The following is a 20,367-nucleotide window of genomic DNA, read 5'->3' on the forward strand; positions in this document are numbered from 1 at the left end:
ACTATTTCACCACACTCACTTTCACACCTACGGACAATTTAGAATCACCAATTAACCTCAGCATGATGTTTGAACTGTGGGAGGCAGCCGGAGAACCCGGAGAGAACCCACGCTGCACGGGGAGAACATGCAAACTCCACACCGGTTGTCCTCAGCGGGATGCGAACCAGCGACCTTCTAGCTGCGAGGTGACGGAGCTAACCACCGAATCACCTTGCAGCCCTTAAAACCTACTAATCAATCATTAAAATTGTTGTCAGTCAATTTAATAATTGACAACAAATCAATGGATCGTTGCAGCTCTAGCAACTACCGAGCCAGTTTTCAGATCACATATCATCATTTCAAATCACACATCATAGAGAAGTGCACTATTGGCAGAGGTCTGTGCTCTTTTCTAGTTTTGAATGCAAGTTACAAAAAAAGGAAAAGCTGAGTGGCCTTTTGTTTAATTACAACAAAGTCCAACAAAAAAAACAATACCGCACTTCCCTCACAGTAGATCCGTCTTTCTCTGTGGTTTCCTGAAAGGTTTGATCCTTGTTCTTGGATCACACACCTCTTTAATTATGTATGTAAAGATCTATTATAAAGACACAACTAAATAGTTTCTCATTTAGGATATAAAGCCGCATAAATCTGCATTTGCAAGAAAGCCCTGCACGGGCATTCGCTGTAGTCTGCTGTCGGCTAGCTAATGAGTTGGAAATTGGATGCGCTTTTAAAAAAAAACCTCACAACCAACCAACCAGATGTTGTCTTTGTTAATGAGTAGTTGACAGGTGCTTGTTTTGGAAGTATTTTTAACCACAGTTTTGAAGAGGCATTCCGTATAAACTTGCAAAGTGCCAGCTTTTATCTGATTGTGTCTCGCAGCTTGGATATGAAATGCTGAAATGGTATCAGTGCGCATAGTGAAATGTATCAAATGCTGCAGGTGTCCTTCAGCATTTCTACCACTGCCAGTCATGTCCATAACGGAAAGTACCTGCCAAAATGCGCACATGCAAGCATTGAAAGCCGTCGGACATTAAACCATTTGCTGTTGCGTGACTTCCCAAAAGAAGGGGCGCAATTATTTTTGCATTTTCAGAAGCAACACTACGAAATGACATTAACGATGTGTGATATTAGCATTGCTTGTCAACCTCCTTTACCAAGCCAGTGCACATCCCAGCTGCCCCCAGGACTTTAAAGGCCTCAACTCACACACACTGTACTGTAGCCACTTTGCCTCTGTATCTGAGCAATGAAATAAATTAGATTTTCCTCACATCTCCGCTCCTCTTTCTAGTTATTGCTTTTCGAACACAGCTGGGACCGTGTTTTTCTACGTCTTCAGTCTGTGGGACATTGCAACAATTTCTGAAAATAGAACATTAGTAATGGCACAATACCACGTGAGGATAACTGTGTAAACTGTGAACGCTCTCTCGTGTGTGTTTCCGGGCATCGCAGGTCCTGTGGGCGGAGCAGCAAGTGGTGAAAAAAAGGAAGAAGCGGGACGTCTATGAAGACCCCACAGACCCTGATTTCCCCAAGCAGTGGTATCTGGTGTGTAATGATCTCTTGTCTTTATATCTCATCAGTCTGTCATTTTAGCAGCTGTGTTAAAAATGTCAAACCTTCAGCACATGTGGAGTAGTTCCCAAAAAAAGGCATAGATGATGTGATTCGCGGTCGTATACCTGTGGTTTCTGTGTAGCTTTGTCAACAAAGAAACGCAGCTTGTAAGGATGTCTGATGTTAAGATGCGTTCAAGAGATATTCATTTGCCTGTGGTCAGCGAGATAAACATAAATTGAATTGCTGTTCTTTTGACTTAGCCCTATTTTCTTCATCTTAACCACCAACGCAAGGTATTCTGAGTCAAATGTATAATTCAGTGCATCCCGGGGTTGTTGGGAAGAATGTAAAATTACATGTCAGAATAGATCCACAACTGAACTGTATCACCTGTGAAACATTGATAGCAAATGGTCCTGGCACTATGTCTGTTTCATTATTCACAGCTTTTCTCAGAGATGCTTCAATTTGCCCTAATCTCCCCCCCTCTTTTTTTCCTTTTTTTTCCATGCACAAAACCTCTGTCACTGCAAAGGATTAATGACAACATTGACTATCCCAGACATAAATCACCACTGAATAGAAGTTGTGAAACCACCTCTGCCATTCAGCATTAGGCTCCTAATCGTCTGAGGACTTAAATCCTTTTTCTCCTATTTAAAGTATTCTACACAGCCCTGACTTTAAAGTAAACTAACAAACAAAGCTGGCTTAGCTGGAGGGCACATGCCACCAGTGCTGACGTTTTGTCTTGGTTGCACAGCTAATTTATGATATTTCTTTCATATTGGTTTGTTTTGGTGCAAGACGCCAATCAATTTATGGTAAAAAATTGCTTGAAATTTGTATTGGATGGTTTATGTGCCAGCTTAATATATATATATAGTTAATATATCCAGGAATGTAAGCTACTTACCTGAGCAACCTGCCACTCTCACAGAAGTGCACATGCAGGCGGTGCGCTCTGTGAAGAAAAATCGGCAGGAGCCAGACAAGTGGGGAGGCTGTGCGTGCTATCTTTCTATTCCCCCATCTATCTGTGTTTGTCATTAAACATCTCTGTCACCTCTACCACTCGCTGCTCTTCATACCTTTCACACGACAAATCTTCTGTCATTCTTCCAAATCAGACTTTACCACTCCGTGCGCCCCGTTCGTCTCCAACCTCCCTCTTCTCAAATGCGCGCAGTTTGTTATTTCTGCTGCGAGGGAGACAAATGCTCTCCCCAAGATTTCTGACCTGCAACAGGTTGTCTTGTCTGTTTTGTGCTGACAGCATAACAGCAGTGGGACGCTCACACCGGGTATCTCAACCTGAGGAGACAGACACGACGGAATGATGCATTAAAATTGAATTTTAAACGTTCACGAACCCCCTCTGATCTTCCCTTTTTATGTCTTGATGTTTAGTTCCATATCAGGCATTGCTGTGTGTGTTTTTTAGGGGGTTTTTTTGCAGCAGCGGCAGATGAGCGGCCTTTACAAATGATTAAAGCTGTTCTCTCGCTGATAGACCTTTTCTTGCGCCTTATCTGGAAAGTGTCAGTCACAACAGACTGACAGCTGAACAAAAGGTTTGTGTCTCTTGCAGTCCACCCCAACACACCAAGACCTGAATACAAAAGCAGCCTGGGCTCAGGGCTACACAGGAAGAGGCGTAGTGGTGACCATACTGGATGACGGCATTGAGAAAGACCATCCTGACCTCATCACCAATTATGTAAGTCAGAAACAGAAAGCAGGGGTGCAGCTTTACACGTGTTTGTCCCAAAACATTTAACACCAGCAGAGAAAAGAGCATCACAGCTGATGAAAACAGAGAAGGGCGGCGTTACTTTGTGCAATTAAAGCTGGATTTGCACTGCTGGCTGTAATGGTTCATTTGTTAATTATCAATATGTTGCACTTAACTTAATGGATGTTTTTTTTATTTTGTTGCTTTCGTGCTCGAGAATATGAGTGAGTCTTCAAGCATAACTGGCATTTGTGCTTTTCATTTATGTATATATATTTTTTTACTTACTGACAGTTTGCCAACATTTAAATGCCTTATCTGTTAACATTTACAGAACAAATGACAACAATGTTATATTAGGCATTTCTTTTGTTTACTCCGCTGTATTAAAAAGATGCTCACCCCAAACCCGAGGTCCAAACCAAATGCTGAATTCTGTGTAAAGCAGCTTTTAATTTGTAAACAGTATTTACAGTTGCAGAATTTTCAGAGACATAACACACCAAAGTTAAAGTTCATCTCTGGGTATCGAAGTTACATATTTAGAACTTTGCCGTGGAAAAAAAAAAAAAACTCTCCCTGCTTTACAAGATGCTTCAATGCAACTCTACACTATTGTTCTCTTTAGAGTGTGCAGATCTGTGAAGTCGCTGCCTCTTCCTGCATCTCATCTCTCCTCAAATGCTGCAGCTCAGGCTCACCAGTGAACCCATGACTCTGTGTAAACACTGTAAAGCAACTTAACGCTAGTACACAATGGCAAATTGGAATATTGGAGTAATTCAGCTATACATATTTAACCCGGACGGAAACTGATCCTGTGAGAGAATAATGATACGGAAAGCCTACAAGCTGACACGATTGGTTCTGTTGTCTTCGGTATACCAGCCATCGCACGGACTGCTTATTTTGCTCATGACGTGTCTTCTAGCGTATAAAAGACACCATATGGATATGTTAACAAGGTATAAAATAAATAAATAAATAAAGCAAACTTGATTTTCACCAGAGGAGGTCTTTAAATGAGCACCTGAAGAGAAATTTAAATAGATTGGCTTGGCGTCCTAACCTTTCTCATTTCTCCCTCAGGACCCTGAGGCCAGCTATGACGTTAATGATGGAGATGCTGACCCCCAGCCAAGATACACGCAGCGAAATGAGAACAGGTAATTTTGCAGCAGACGTGATTCATTTCGTTGTGTGCATGGGCAAGCATATTTATAATGTGAGAGGTGATTTGGAACGGCTACTTTTTTTTCTTTGTTGTGTTTCTTTTTACTTAACTCTACCTTTTTTTTTAAAGATGTTAGTTGACAGGCAGTAGCACTGGAAGCAAGTCTATACAGCTTTCAGCCCAGTGCTTTTGACTGAAACATTTACATTTAGTAACCAATTATACAAAGTTTGAAAGCACTGGTGCAGTTATTCTGCAAAGTCTTGAAAGAATGTTCCCTTTTTTCTTGCTTCAGTACACAAGCTAAGCTGCTGTAGCAGCATTTCAAGGTCCAGCCCGTACAGCCCCACAGCCACACTGGCGCTTATTTGTTGCTAATACAATACTTGTTTACTTGCCCCCAGTGATTCACGTTCTTCGCTTCCAGTCTTTGGTGATCACATTAAAACATGGTTGGCCCAATTTAATGATGGAACACTAAAGCTCTAGCAGGGGTGAATCCTGAACATTCATCCTCTCCCCTCTCCCCATCTCTCCGAACGCTATGGTCCTCTGCTTTAGTCGAATCCCCCCCGGAGCAGATGAGAAGTTACATCCCGCCTCCGAAATGCACAGCAGGATTTGTCCAAATCTCTCTCTTTTCTAGGACGCCTGCCACTAAATCTTTTTGTAGTTGTTTGTTTGTTTTTCTTCTTCAGTTTCAAAGCACAGCATCTACTAGCAGTTGGTCAGAGGGAGAAGCTAAATAAGCTTAACAAGTTCTTAAGAGATTGTAGAAGCTATTGTATGAAAATAGAATCGTCTCTGCACGGTTGTTCCTATTTGAACTTTCCAGCGTTCATCTTTCTAAGCTACTTCTGCTGTTCAGATAGTGCTGTTTGTTTTTCTGTCCTCATCTGAAATATGATCTATTCATCTACAGCATTTATGTATCTTGAAAGAGGTTAGCATCAGCACTTTTTGAGCAGAGACCTTGTTTCTTGTCCTTGCCGACACCTCGAGCAGCCAAGCAGAGCGACCCCAGCCCTTTCTGTCAGAGTAAAGTAGATCCCACTCTGTCCTGCTGATGGAACAAAGCACTACTGGAGGGGATTACTCCCTGACTCTGGTTCACTTCAGTGCCCCAGCTGCACGGTGCTATTACTTCAGAACGCACACATACGCACACATAATAAAAAGAGTGCACAGGTTTGCACTTACACACATTCTACTGCCCTTGTCAGTGGAATTGCCAGAGCAATTATCTTAGACTGGATCAATTTATGGCATGAAATGAAAAGCAAGGGTGTGTCTCTGTGTCTAGAGTGTGGAGCTCCGGTGTTTGGAGTGACCTGTGGACAAATCATATCCAATGAGTTATGTAAATTACCTCAGCGTAATGCAGGCCGACAGTGAGTAATGCTCTCCACGCAGTCACAATGAGATTGTATGAATATATTCATAGGACAACAAAAAAGCAAAGGAGAGTCAGAGGCAGGCATTTTCCAGAGTCATGAAGGCCAGTTCATTTGTACTGATGACACGCAAGGCTGATTTTTGAATTTTCATCTCAGGCTTTCTCCGGAGAGAGGCTCTGTCTTGTGTTGGCAGTTATTGTTGAAGGGAGTGCAGGCTTAGTTGAAGGCTGTTTGAAGTCTGGTCAAGCAGGTAATCCATTCGCGCTTCATCATGAAAATGTTTGTCTATCTTTCTTTACTTTCATCCCTTTTTTTTCCTCCAGCATGTCGGCGTGATACACATGTATGGGGCTGAGCTCAGAGCAGGAGATAGCGGTATCGATTTCACCTCTTGTCCACAAGCTGCCAATAGAGCAGAACTATTTTTTAAGAATTCAATCAATGATAAAAGGGCTGTGCTGTATGCTCAATATCATTAATGGAATATAAACTGTTATAATAAGATTACGGATATCTCTTTGTGTCACCATTCATTTATACCGATGGGCCACATCATTTTAGGTGTCTGACAGGTGAAATGACTGGCAGTGATTGTCTCATTATGTTCTGTAGGGAAACCTTGGGTTCTGGCATTTATGTGGCTATGACTTTGACACATACCACCTACCTGGACATTGTTGCCAAGCTACACAATATTAGGCAGGAGGCTGTGATGTTGTGGCTGATTGATATGTATCAAGATATACACTCGAAAATGAAAATTTAAATTATTATTATAGGCTGCTCTGAATCATTTGTTTGTGTTGGATTTAGTCAGTAGAATGAATAATAGGATAAACAACCAAAACATGATTTGAATTAAACATATACATGAAACAATAATAATGAATTCTCCCTCACGCCATTGTGACAAACTACATAATACCTTTGGAAAGCATCATCCTGCAAGGTTTTTATGGTTTTAACAAAAGAAAAAATACACTACAGTATTTTGTCACTGATCTAAACATCCATCCATCCATCCATCCATCCATTATCTATATACCGCTTCCTCACTAGGGTTGCGGGGAGGCTGGAGTCTATCCCAGCTGACTCAGGGTGAAGACAGGGGACACCCTGGACAGGTCACCAGTCTATCACAGGGCTACACTTAGAGACAGACAACCAAGCACACTCACATTCACACCTACGGACAATTTACAATCACCAATTAACCTCAACATGGTTTTGGACTTGTGGGAGGAAGCCGGAGAACCCAGAGAGAACCCACACTGCACAGGGAGAACATGCAAACTCCTTAGACTCAGGGCAAAGGCACAAAATGGACAGCACTTTTATAACTGTCTAATGAAACTTTTACTGTCTTTAATTGTTTTAACTGTATTAGCAGTTTCACATACGCAAGAGTTCATTTGATGGATTTCTGTTGTTATTATATGTGTCTAGCATATACTGTATAATGGCTGTGTTTTTTAAACATTCTTTAAATAAAAAATAAAGCAGATTCTCACAATTAGTCTACTAGTGTTACACAGTTGTTTTTAACACTTGTTTCTTTGCTATTTAACCACATAGCTGGTGAAGCTGCACACTATCTGGCACACTATTCTCACCAATACATAATTTAGGACAAAGCATGTTTTTTGACTGTGTGGGAGGAAGTCAGAGAACCCAGAGAGAACCCACGCTGCACAGGGAGAACATGCAAACTCCACGCAGAAAGATCCCGGGTGTCCTCACCGGGACGCAAACCAGCAACCTTCTTGCTGCGAGGCAAAAGTGCTACCAAATGCACCACCTTGCAGCCCTGATCTAAACATTCTAATATATATTACAGCTGTGATAAATATAACATAATACTAAAGCATATTTTTCTATCTTTCTTCTAACCTGCATCTCTATAAATCACTCATCTAAGTCAGTAAGTGAAGAGCAGTTACATTATCTCAGTCATAATATTTTTTCTTTACTGCTGGAGTCTTGACAAGGTGGAAATGAAGGATAAAGGATCATTATCATGCCATGCTGTGTCTGTAACTTCAGCCGTATTAGCATCAGCTCATCTTCATTACACATCGAAACCACACACTACTGCACAGATTCTCAGCTGACTTGTTTTAATTTGCACGATGATGTGACTGTAATTTTTTTCTGTCAGTTTGATTACAATAGCTGGTATTCATTTCCAAAAATGAATACACACCAAGCGGTTTCAGTTTTTCAAAGCACACATGTTTGTAACCAGACAATTTGGTGTCACTTGATTACTGCCCCCTCTTCTTTAGATATATTCAGCTGCACACATCCACCGTCTTTGTCCCTCTAACTTTCCTGCGGAGAGCTATTAGCTCCTGCAGAGAACTTTTCACACAGGTCCATTAATTGAGATCCACATGCCTGCACAGAGGACTGCGTAGCGACAGCCTTTATTAGAAAATGACTGGCGTGCCACGCAGCCTTTTTGTCCTTCATTATAAAACAACTCATCATCACTTGAATACTAACGTTGCTTAAATTCAAGGCTCGAGAAAAAAGGTGCTGTGGTTAATGTGGATGATGGCATTGAGAAAGACCAAGAAAAGTGTTTGCACGCTTCTCTTGCCCCAGCAAATTGCTTTGTCCTTGGTGGCACATGGCTATTTGTTTCTCTGACCATGAAAATGCTTCCTCAGCAGAAAGACACCGGCTGGCAAAACGGTAAATGCACCAGTTGCTACGGAAGACACCCATCTTAAGTCGAATTTCATCTCATTCTTAATTTCTTCTGCCATTAGTTAGGCTTCGGCAGGCGTCCCCTGCATTAGTTGGAAGCTTTACAGTTATTAAGCGATAAAATAGTAGGTGACATTTAGCTGGACGCTTTTTCATTTATTCAAGCATGTGTATTTGATATCGTATTGAACTTATTTCTGAATAAGCAAATATATAAACAATGCAAATGGATGAAATTCTTAATGTTCTGACCTGTTCCTGAAACTTAAAACTCCTTTATTTTTTTTGCTTTATCTGTGGTTACCTGTTGATTAGGTATTAATTCGTGATGTTACCTCATGCTCAATCCAACCACGTTGCTAAAATCAAAAGGTGACAGGTGTCTAACTCTTGTCACATGTGTCTGCGCGTCACTGTCAACACAACATGTCAAAAAAACATTTTTCCATGCATCACCAGAGGTTGTCTTGTACTTATTTGGCAAAAAAAATACGTCTCGATCCAATTTAAATTCCGACTGCAACACTAGTAAAAAGGAAAATGGCAGTGGAGTTGCATAGTATATACGGGCACTGTGTCCTTGGCCGAAGGCTGCCAGACACGTGGCAGAGCCTGAAATGGACCGTATTCTAGTGTGCAAATGACAATGGCCTTTCTCTGCAAATCCATATTCCTGCTGTACATACGCTATATGCATACCGAAGTCTGTATGAAGGCAATAACTCTGTGTCACCCAGGGAGTGACACAGGACAAATCAGACTGAAGGAGGGCACAAATCAAAGAAGACAGCTTCCTCGAGCGTCGTCTGCTCTAGCACCTCCGTTACAGTGTTTGACACAGCAGGTCGCTCCCGCGCCGCTTTGACTTCGCTGCTGACACATTTTAGAAGGCAGCGTTTTGTGGAATTGGCATTCCTCAAGCATTGGAATTCATGCCCTTATGTCAAGTGTGTTTTTTTTAACATGAGAGCTGGTGTTTTCCTTCGTGGTTTAAAGAGCAGAAGAAAAAGTTTAATGTAGTCAGCATGTGTCTGATTCACCATTACATGGAGAAGATGCACTCTACCAAGTAGATAAACAAGTAAACTTTGCTGCCAGGAAGTAAAGAGTTAAAAGAAAACTTGCGTGAGCCCATTATAAGTCTTCATTTGTCATTCTGAGCCCAGCGTCTTGACAGCTTGACAAAAGTTTTCTTAGACTCTTACATTGACTGTTTTACTGAGTGAATGGAAACATGACAATAACAAAGCCACCAAAAAAAAAAAAGAGAGAGAGAGAGTGGAGAACTTGTACGGAAAAAATATTTCCTCTATTTATTCTGGCCATCAGATGCTGCAAGTAAATGCTCTCCACTATTTACACCGTGTTTATCTATTATTGTTTACAAAGCTGCCACCCTTTGTTTAGCCTGAATACTGTAATTCAGCCTCCCCTTGTCTTGTTTATTCTGCTGGGGACAGCCTGTTTATTTTCCAGACAGCGAGGCAGACTTTTCAGAGGGGATCTTGGCAGGCACCTCACTCTTAAACCCGAATTCTCTGGCTTTTGCGTCTGCTTTGCTGCTATTATTTTTTCCAAAGAGAGAGGGACGGTGTGATTGAAAGCTGTTGTTTTCTAAATATTTCAGCGCGGCATAGCCTATAGTGATTGGAGGTGACAGCCCTAAGCCAAACCCCATTCTCCCAGACATTACTGATCACCTGGAGTCGATCAATATTACCCTGCTCCGTTGACTGGATACTGACGAATGGGATGTTAAAGCAGTTGTGTCTGCAGTGTGTGTGTGGAGATAGTCCAGTTTGCGTGCGCGACTTGATGCCGAGCTATTTGTTTTATTCTTTCTAAGTTACTTTGATCGGTTTGACACCATTTGAAGTAGTTTAAATGTGCTTTGTTGCTTGGATGACTTTATCCGATTTGTTTAGATGCAGACGCTGCGCCGCGTTTTCATTTATGTCCTTTTCAGTTAGTTTATCAATGGGCAATAGTCATTTTAACCACAGCAGCCTCATTAAAAGAGAGTATTTCCTCTTCTAGCACAGTGCTCCATAAAGCAGGGTAATAGTAAATTTTATTTTTAGAGAAGCACAGCTGTTACTGTGCTGCCTCACAGTAAAAAGACACTTAGATTTCTGGCCCTCTTCTTTGTAGAGTTCCCTCCAGGTCCACACGAGTTTCCTCCCACATAAAGACATGCAAATCAGATGGATTGGAGAGTCTAAATCGCCTATAGGTATGAATGTCATGACTGCGTACTATGTCTATCTATACTTGTCTGATGATGGACTGACAAGTTTTTCAAAGTGTTTCCCTGCCCTCTGCCCGTATTGATGAAAAGGCAGGCGTCGCTGTAAGTAGGCGGAAAAGACAAGGATTCAGTGTATGTTTATTCAAACCCAATGTACTAAAGTATGAAATATTAAACAAACTCATATGTTCATCTATTTTACAGTGCTTTAGACACAACCTCTGTTCGTCCACACAATGAAGATATCTCCACTTCGCACTCCAGTGTAACCATTTGAACAGACCTGCCTGAGGCCACAGATGAGCTGAGCTGAGTAGAGCAGAAAATAGCCTAATCCTTTTGGCAGCTACAATGAACGGACCCTATTCAGTTCCTCTAAAACAGATATAAACCAACAGAGCAATGCCAAGAGACAGATCCTACAGTTTAGCCAAGCATGGGTTAGACATTAGTCACACTTGGTGATGCATATTTTAACACACATACTCTATACAACGCAACACAAACACTCCACCAGTGCGTATGCGTGGTCACATTTGTCTACCATGTATAAACGTAAATTCTCAACGCTTGAATAGGCATCTTTTGGTTCTAAGTACTGTATGAGAAACTCTGTCATGTCAGCATGGAAAGGTTTGATCATCTGCCAACAGTAATACCTACAGGACTTCCAACTGGTAGTGAACCATTTGGAGTACACTCATTTAGCTTTGCTTCTGATTTTGAAAATGAAGTTCAGGACTGTTCAGCCTTGTAAAGCAGTAGTATAATGCCTTGTGTGGCTCAGGGGAGGGTTTTTAAAGTTTGAAAGCATAACTCTGAGCTTTACACATGCTCAGGGCTAAAGTTATTCAGGACCTCGTTTTGGGGGATTCTGTTCTTTAATTTGAACTTTTTTTTATTAAATCTTTTTTGTGAGAAACTTTTTTGTTGTTTAAAAGCAAACTGCTAAAATGAAGGTGGATTAAAGAGTTCATATTGTGATCATTTACATGTTCAGAATTGAATCGTTGGGGTCTATTAGAACAGGTTTCATGCTTTAATGTAATAAAAAACAAAAACACTTTACTCTTCTCATATGTACATTGCTGCAGCACCTCCTCTAAATGTCAGTCCGTTTCAGCTCCTGTTTCTTTAAGGCCCCCCTTCTCAAAAAACCCATCTGCTTCGATTGGTCTGCTGACCCAATGACAGCAAGGCAACACTGGTTATGTACTATAACCCCGGATCTACGAGTATAGATCTGCTCGTTTTTGTTTGAGGGCGTGTCAACTATCTTCTAGGCAGGCATATGCATATTTTCTACATGATGATGTAAATATGTGACAGAAAAAAGCCTGAACTGAAAACAAGGTGTTTGAGGCAGGTAAAAAAGCAGTGATTTTTGTGGAAGAGGATAATTCCCTTCCGTGAGTGCACAGACCTTTTACATACACATAAAAAGCTATGTAGCACATTAAAAGACAGGGGAAAAAATATGGGCTCTTTAACGGTTTTAAATTAAGAGGTTACAAATGCACTCGAGCTGGGTCATACTAAGCTAAAGCAATGGAATACCTGATGTGAGTCCCCTCAAAAACCTAAATACACATTAAGGCTCCTGCAGCTGAGAAGATACTCGGAAACAACAAAGAGCCGGGCCGCTTGTGTTCAATCCAATCGAGATTGCTGAGAGTAAGGACAAAATGATGAATGTAAAGTAAAACTCAGCTATCTGCTCCTTTTCAGAAACACATTTAGAAAACCTTGTGCTCGCTGCGGTCCCCAGGCTCTGTGGTGACTGAAAGAGTAAATACTGACACTGTTTGAAATAGCCTCGGATTCAGTTTATCTGACAAGGTGAACATTCCCACCATCACTATCACAAAGTAAACAAAAGAATGTAAATACAGTTACCATGGGGAGGATTATTAGAGCAGCGATGAAAGACAACACTGCACATCTGTCCGGTGCTGCAACCGTCATAACAACTAGTGGAATTTAACACAGATGTAACAGTCAGGATCTACGCCAGAGACATTTTACACCAGCACTGCCTTGTTTCTAGTATATAATAATAAAAATTCATTTTATTTGTATAGCGCTTTTCAAAAACTCAGAGGCGCTTCACAGGATAAAAGAACAATAAAAGCAGCTAATACAAAAGTGGAACTACAAGCAAGCAGATAAAACAACACAAGATATCAAGATAAAGGTTTGAGTGAGAAAAGCAGAGCGGAACAGGTGAGTTTTTAGTTTGGATTTGAAAGCTACTGGGTCTGTGGTGTCACGGATGTGTTGTGGGAGAGAGTTCCAGAGAGTGGCGACAAAGAAGGCCCTATCTCCCCGGGTTCGGTGCTTGGTCCTGGGATCGATTAGGAGGCTGGCATTAGTGGAGGGTACATGAAGGGGTGTAGGGGTGGAGCATATCTTTGAGGTAGGAAGGGGCCTGGTTATGGAGCGTTTTGTGGGTGAGTAGAAGGATTTTGAATTTAACGCAGTATGGGATGGGAAGCCAGTGAAGGACAGAGGTGATGTGGTCTCAGGAACAGGTGTGAGTGAGGATGCTGGCGGCAGAATTTTGGATGTATATTGAGGTCTATTGAGGGCTGCAAGGTGGCGCAGTTGGTAGCACTGTTGCCTAGCAGCATGAAGGTCGCTGGTGGGGGCACCTGGGATCTTTCTGCGTGGAGTTTGCATGTTCTCCCCGTGCAGCGTGGGTTCTCTCTGGGTTCTCCGGCTTCCTCCCACAAGTCCAAAAACACGTTAAGGTTAATTGGTGATTCTAAATTGTCCATAGGTGTGAATGTGAGTGTGCTTGATTGTCTGTCTCTAAGTGTGGCCCTGTGATAGACTGGTGACCTGTCCAGGGTGTCCTCTGCCTTCACCCTGAGTCAGCTGGGATAGACTCCAGCCCCCTGCGACCCTAGTGAGGATTAAGTGGTGTATAGATAATGGATGGATGGATGTAGTCTACTGAGGATGTTGCTGGTGGAACCAAAAAGGATGCTATTACAGTAGTCAATGCGTGATGTAATGAAGGCGTGAATTATATATTCCACTTTGGATCTAAAGCATGCCCAGCACTTAAGTATAAAGTCAGATTTGATCTCTTCCACCTGTCCACTGTCCCATTCCAAAGTGTCTTCTAACAGTCAGCAGTTGTAACAAATCTTTTTTAATAACAAAATCGCAAAATGTTTAAGCAATTTTTAATATCTAATAATTGTTCTAATAGTCAGTAGGTGTATTTCTAAGAGTAAACGTTCTAGGTTGACTGTAAGTTCTCATTTAGACAGTTTAAGTGCCGTCTCCAGTGAGATTACGTTTTGTTCTCTGAGTATATAAATGTCGGCTCAGCATCCATCTATGGACTGCACAGTTCCTTATATATCGACTCTGTTTGATCTGTGGTTACAGTGCATCATGTCCAGAGAGCCATGCCTTGTATGACATGTCTACATCCTCCAATAAGCGGCCGTGCAATGGCTTCACCGACCATTGTGCCTTGTCCTGAGGAGGAGAGATAAAAGCATTACCTCAATCTGTTCCTTTGGCTCCTTCTGATAAGATAAGGGAGGTCACATTGGTTGTGTGAACAGAGTGTCTCTAGTTCAGCAGCCTTTTATCTCAGCTTTGTTTAAGCTTGGTTGGCTTTTTTTTTCCCCCCACAGTTTGTATTTTGGACAAAGTACGTACCTTTTGCCATCTGCCGGCTCAGATGCTAATGATTTATTCACCGTGATTGTCGTTCTCCCAGATGAGTCTGGACTATTTATAAAGCGTTTTGTTGTTGTGCCTCGTCTGTTGTGCAAAATTCAGCTTTCTCATTCTTTACAAACTGCACTTATGAATGATGCCACTACTTGCTGCTTTTCTGATGCCTCTTCCAATCTATTTTAAATGGCTGTAGAATTGACGCATTTGGTAAAGTGTTTTCGGAAATCATTTAATTTCATGGACATTAGAAAGAGAAAATGGTGGCTTCATCGTAAACCCCTTTGTCTGCTCCGGCACGTCTGAGAATTCCTGGATATATTATCTGTCTGGCTGTTGTGGCTGAATTCAGTCCAGGTCAATCACTTGCTCGTACACACACACACACACACATGCGTGTGAACATGCAGATAGTGCTCTAAACTGCTGAATCTCGTCTTCCCAGGCCTCTGGCTCTCTGTTCACTCTGCCTGCCCTGGCTGAATCCCCTGCCTGGCATCACATCTGTGGCTCCTTGGTCTGAGGATATGTGCTGTCTGGAGCATAAAGGCTTTTTTATGATGCTGGGGATGAAGCAATAAGCGTATGTGCAGATATTTTCAGCGAAAGGCACTGCAGACTTCAATGAAAAGAGCTGATTACCATTTTCTCACATCTGAAATTTCAAAAGACCACACCTTTTGATTCAGGTGCAGACAGGTCGTCGTCAGAATTACAGCATCAATGTGATTTAAAAAGAGCTTCAGATTCTAAGTGTCGGTTTTTCATAAGAAACAGACAGATTTTAAACAAAGACACTGATCGTCATGACAGAAATTCCTTTGTGCAGTGCATCTGCATGGTTCAAGCATGTCGTTTTCAGGGCCAAGCCATCTGGCTGGCCGCAGTGCTGACTATGTGTGATTTTGGCCATTGTGGACGGTTGCAGGCTCTCTGGTCTGTTTATTAAAGAACGGAGAAGCAGCGTGTTCCCTTTTGAAATTAGTGCTTCTTTTGTGTTTACTCAGTAGTGTTCGACCGCAAGGAAATTAGCAACAGTGCAAAAGAAAAAATGTAAATTGCTTTAATATGTAGCTCAGCTTTGGACTAAAACAAACAAGTGCAAGTTAAATCTATCATTTTAAAGTATCATTGCCCAAAATATTGCTCGTAAATTGGAACCAGCATCAGATTCTCTGGACATTAAAACTGAAAATAATGTGCAGCGGCGACCTACTGCTACATTAAATTACAGTAGAAGCACTTAGTGTCTTGTATGTCTTCAAATATAGATTTCATCTATATAAGTTTAAAAAAAAGCGCACTAAAATCTTAAAATATGGTACATTAAATTGTGCCACTTCTGTCCTGTTTAGCACCAGAGCCCAGTTTTTTTTTTCAGTTATTAAGGAGAACTACACTCTGACATCAACATAAAGTCTTGTCGCTCGTATTTTTGTAGTGTGTTTAAAAAAAAAAAAAAAAGTTCTGTAAGAGTAAGACTAATGGTCTTATAGCAACATCTTTTGTGATTTAAAATGACTGACAGTCACCATTCAGCACCCACTGCACGATTTCAGCACATAACTGATTTGTGTGGACGAGCTTGTAAAGCCAGCCAGTCAGACATTTGTCAGACGCGCAGTTGTGAACTAAAATGTAATGAGTGGGCAGGTCTGGTCCTTTTGAGTGCTCTGATTAAACAATGGATGCTGCTCGCCACTTCGCATGCAGACAGCGATGTCCTGTTGTACAAAAAGCAACATATCTGGAGTCTGATTAACTGAGACTGTGGGCTTTGCCTCGAGCTTTTTCATATGCTAAATGTTTCTTTAATTATCAGATAAATGAACTGCCTATGTGAACTGAATGTTTCAGTAATGCTCAGTAGAATATTACGGTCTTCGAAGCCACATTTTCCACATTAAAAATGTTGCCGCGACATAACTGTCCCCTTGAAAATACTGCGAAGAAATGGCAACCCCATCTAACAAATCCCAATTTAACCCATGGGTGCATATATTGTTCTTGAGGGAGATGTCGCGCCACCGCAGACTGCTGCTATTAATGCATTACGGAACTAGTTAGCAATAAAACAATGTAGCCGAACCTCTTGATAGCAATGATAACATTTTAATTGTGTTGGTGATATATTACACCCTGCCATATGTGCCAAGGTCCTTGTGTGAGGGCATAACTGTCTGTGAAAAATAAGCCCTGTCAGCCGAGTTGATTGCTTGTTTAAAAATCACTTTTGTGCTTGTAGTTGTTGACAGCTCGGGTCACGAAATATATGATTTGTCAGGAAGAAAGATTTAACTGAAACATTGCTGGGGGTTTTTGTTTTTTTTTTCAGTTCCAAATTACCCTCTTTTTTTTTTCTTTGATATAAATCCTGAGTTTGGAACAAAGAAAAGACTGGGAGGAGAAGAATGAGGGATAAAGAGATAGATTGTCTGCTAAGATGTTTTAGAGTGAACAAAACGGAGAATTAGTGGGTGGGTAATATATCACAGAGTTCCAAAGTGTAATCAGGATCCCAGCTGGGGGTGTACCCATGCTCTGACCCTGTGAAACGACTTTGTCCTCTGCCTCATCATCATCATCAGTGAGGCTGGGAGATCAAAAAGAAAGTCTTTTTTTTTTTTTTTGCCTCTTTTTAAAACAGCACCGTGGATGTAATTGGCTTTGTTCCGATAACATTCACGCAGCTCGTCCCAGAGACGGCTGCGAAACCGCGCACTTCCTAATCAGATATCTGCTCTGCAATCAGGAGACAATCTTAATGACCTGTGTTAAATGCCAAATGCTCATTGTGTTCCATCCATTCGCATTCTGATCACAGCGGTTCAACCCCAAAAGTCAATGAAACAAGTTTAATCCATTTCACTAATGATCACTTTTTTTTTTCTTTTTTTTTGTCTTGAATCAAGTTGAATGAGACTTTGATTATCTTTTGTACGACCAGATCTGATGAACATCTTGATAAAGTACGTTTTTTGCAGGTTAGAGTGAGTTTTTTTTTTTTTGTTTGTGAAGTGTTGGTTTGCCTGACATCTAGACAATGCTCTATGGGGAACCTGTCTGATCTGGGAAGCTCAAGAGCGGTTGAAGGAATTAATGAGACACGCATTGAATAATTCATGTACATCAATAACATCTCATATTTCATTTGGATCGCCCGTGGCCAGGGACATTCATGGTAAAGTTAGTTTTAGACAGGTCTTTGTGTTTGTCCTCAGGTTTCCCTTCAGTTGTTTTTGATTGGGAGAGGCTGCCTCCTGTAACCCTGAAGCCTGCCCTACAGGAGCAACGATTTCTCAAGTAGCTTTTTTGAAATTTAGCAGAAGTCAAAAGAGGAGCGCCTTGAAATACCTGAGATACACCAAAACGGAATTACTAAGCGCTGTATGTTTGGCATTTCTCTCGAATCTTTCGCATACTGAAGGAATGCAACACACAACAAATTGGTTGAACAAAAAAAAAAAAAATAATAAAAGGCCGGTAAATTTTACGCAAGGTAGAGAAAGCGATTCTAACTCAATATGCTTTTTGTCAAATTCAGCAAATGTCTTCTCACGGTCTGGTGTTCATACACAGCCCTGGCTCTGCAAATGGCAACCAGACAAAAGTGCCTTGGACTGATCCGCACAACACTGTTCAAGCATGTCCTGTGCACACATTCGAGCTTACGGAAAGGGAGGCGAGGGGAGATGAGGGTAGGAGGGTAAATCTGCCACATGCTAGCTATCTGAATATGCAAACTAGCTAAATGTCAGCAATTTTGTTCCAGAGCTGCAGAGTCCTCCTTCCAAACTTGGTTTTAAAATTCAAGAATCTCTCTGCGACTTGGAAATTCGGGCCAAAATAAGCAACAATCGAAGCCGCGAGGTGATATTTATTGAGAGTGCTTCATCAGCACTGTTTCGGTTCCTCTCTGATTAGTGCAGGAAGTCACATAAAGTCACCATTTCCAACCGTAAAACTAACTTAATGCAGCAACGATAGTATAACTGCAGCTGTGAGATAAAAACGAATATGGACATCTCTCATGAAGCAAACCACAACTTGGCGAAAAAAAACAATAATAATAGTGCTGTTGTTGTTAGTCTCCACCGTTCAATGAGAGAAGCTGATTAAGAAGATGTGTTTTCAAGGCCTTTAATCATCGAATGGGACCAGGAGGAAATAATAGAAAAGCCACACATTATTGTCATCACTTTATTTATCAAGAGGCAATTTTGCTTTTAGCTCCGCACACACTGGTGCTCCGCGTCGTTATTGTTTCTTTGTACGTATGATTGAGGTAATTATGGTGTTTGCAGCTCCTCTGCGACCTCTAAATTTAACAGACTACAAGTACAAAAGCAGCAAGAGTTTTTTTACTTGTTGGTGCCTTTTTTCTGCTGCGTGAAAGAGAAATTTGATTTATCCTCGACTCTCCTAATTGCATATCATGTTCTCCACAAAGGTTGTAGCTCTCTGTCTTGTCAGAATTCTTAAATTATAGAATTGTGGAAATGAGCAGCCCTTTAATGGGGAAGGCAATCTCAGCCTTCTCTACATCTATTGTTGCAGCTATAAAAACGGGTCTTCTGCTTCTACAAAAGGGCGATGAGTTTATCTTTTGACTCTTTTTAGCAACACTTCAGCTACAGCGTCGCTTAAAAGCCCTGCACAGTTCTGGGATTTACTGCTTTTTTACTGACTGTACTTTCGGCTGAACATTGTTTATCGCTAATATTTTCCACTTCGTCTCACGTTTCCTTTCCCAGACATGGAACTCGATGTGCAGGAGAAGTGGCGGCCGCAGCCAACAACGGCGTGTGCGGCATAGGTGTGGCCTACAACGCTAAAATTGGAGGTGAGCGAAGCACATCACTGATATTTTTAATTAGGCACAACATTTAATTTGTATCTTATTAATTTAAATGAGATGATTTAATTAAAAATGAAACGCATAATAAAATTCACATTCAAATGAATTTCTCCCCATCTAGGATCCATGTAGTTTGAGTCACTTTTACAGGAGCCGTGTCTTTGCATTTTTATGAAAGTCCCAGTGATAGAAGATTTTAAAGCCGATATCCATAAGGTTTTTTTCCGGACCATTGGCTGTCATTTACTGACTGATTGACTCTGTATTGTTCAGACGTGCAGGTGAGAGTGCGAGTGCAGAGATGGGCAGTCGCATGCAATGAGTAGTTCTGTGCACCAGGGAGAAAAGCTTTTGATCATTCGCTGCAGTTTTCTTTTTTTTTGTCTGGAAATAAGCAGAATATGGCTTCACTGAGGATGCCATGTGCCTATAAAACAAAAGCATGACTCCTGTTTGTTTGTCTGTTATGTCTAAATGCATCTATGACAGCGTGAATCTGGATTTATTATTTTGTATAAGCACACTTTAGAAGTGCACCTGCCTCTCTTTGGCTGCTAGCCAGAAACTCCAGTCTGTCTTTCTGCAATTAGGTAAGAAGCAAGTTCAATTTTTAAAGTGTTTAGTTGAGTCCTTTTTTTAGTATTACCTGCAAGTTGATGCCAAGAAAACCCGAATGCACAATCCAGGATACATCCATTCATATTACTGTGTAAATCATAGGCCTAAAAATTTGGTCAAAATAAGATTGTTTGGGCAGACTCTTGTTTAAACAGTAATAAAACTGTCAGCATGTGCAGATGTGCATTGAGTAAGAAGATATGTAGCGCAGTCCTGTTAAATTAAACTCGAGACAAATGTAACAAATCAAGTCTGAAAGGATTTTTCTTTCTTTCTTTCTTGTCTCCTGCAATTTTTTGCACTTGATGAAGTATTCCAAGGTGGCTTTTAGTAACTTTTGTCATCAAACAATCTGTCAATGCC

At 41.2% G+C, this 20,367-nt stretch overlaps 1 protein-coding gene across 1 annotated transcript in view; it reads left to right on the forward strand.

Moving 5' to 3' along the window:
• furinb (furin (paired basic amino acid cleaving enzyme) b) overlaps positions 1-20,367 on the forward strand; it is an 83,136-nt gene that overhangs the window by 45,408 nt on the left and 17,361 nt on the right. Inside the window, exons 4-7 of the mRNA XM_008275866.1 lie at positions 1,459-1,554; positions 3,158-3,286; positions 4,391-4,467; positions 19,283-19,371. Coding sequence (XP_008274088.1) covers positions 1,459-1,554; positions 3,158-3,286; positions 4,391-4,467; positions 19,283-19,371 — 391 coding nt within the window. The remainder of the gene's footprint in view (positions 1-1,458; positions 1,555-3,157; positions 3,287-4,390; positions 4,468-19,282; positions 19,372-20,367) is intronic.

Source organism: Stegastes partitus, unplaced genomic scaffold (genome assembly GCF_000690725.1).
Source record: "Stegastes partitus isolate 25-593 unplaced genomic scaffold, Stegastes_partitus-1.0.2 Scaffold60, whole genome shotgun sequence".
NCBI lineage: Eukaryota > Metazoa > Chordata > Actinopteri > Pomacentridae > Stegastes > Stegastes partitus.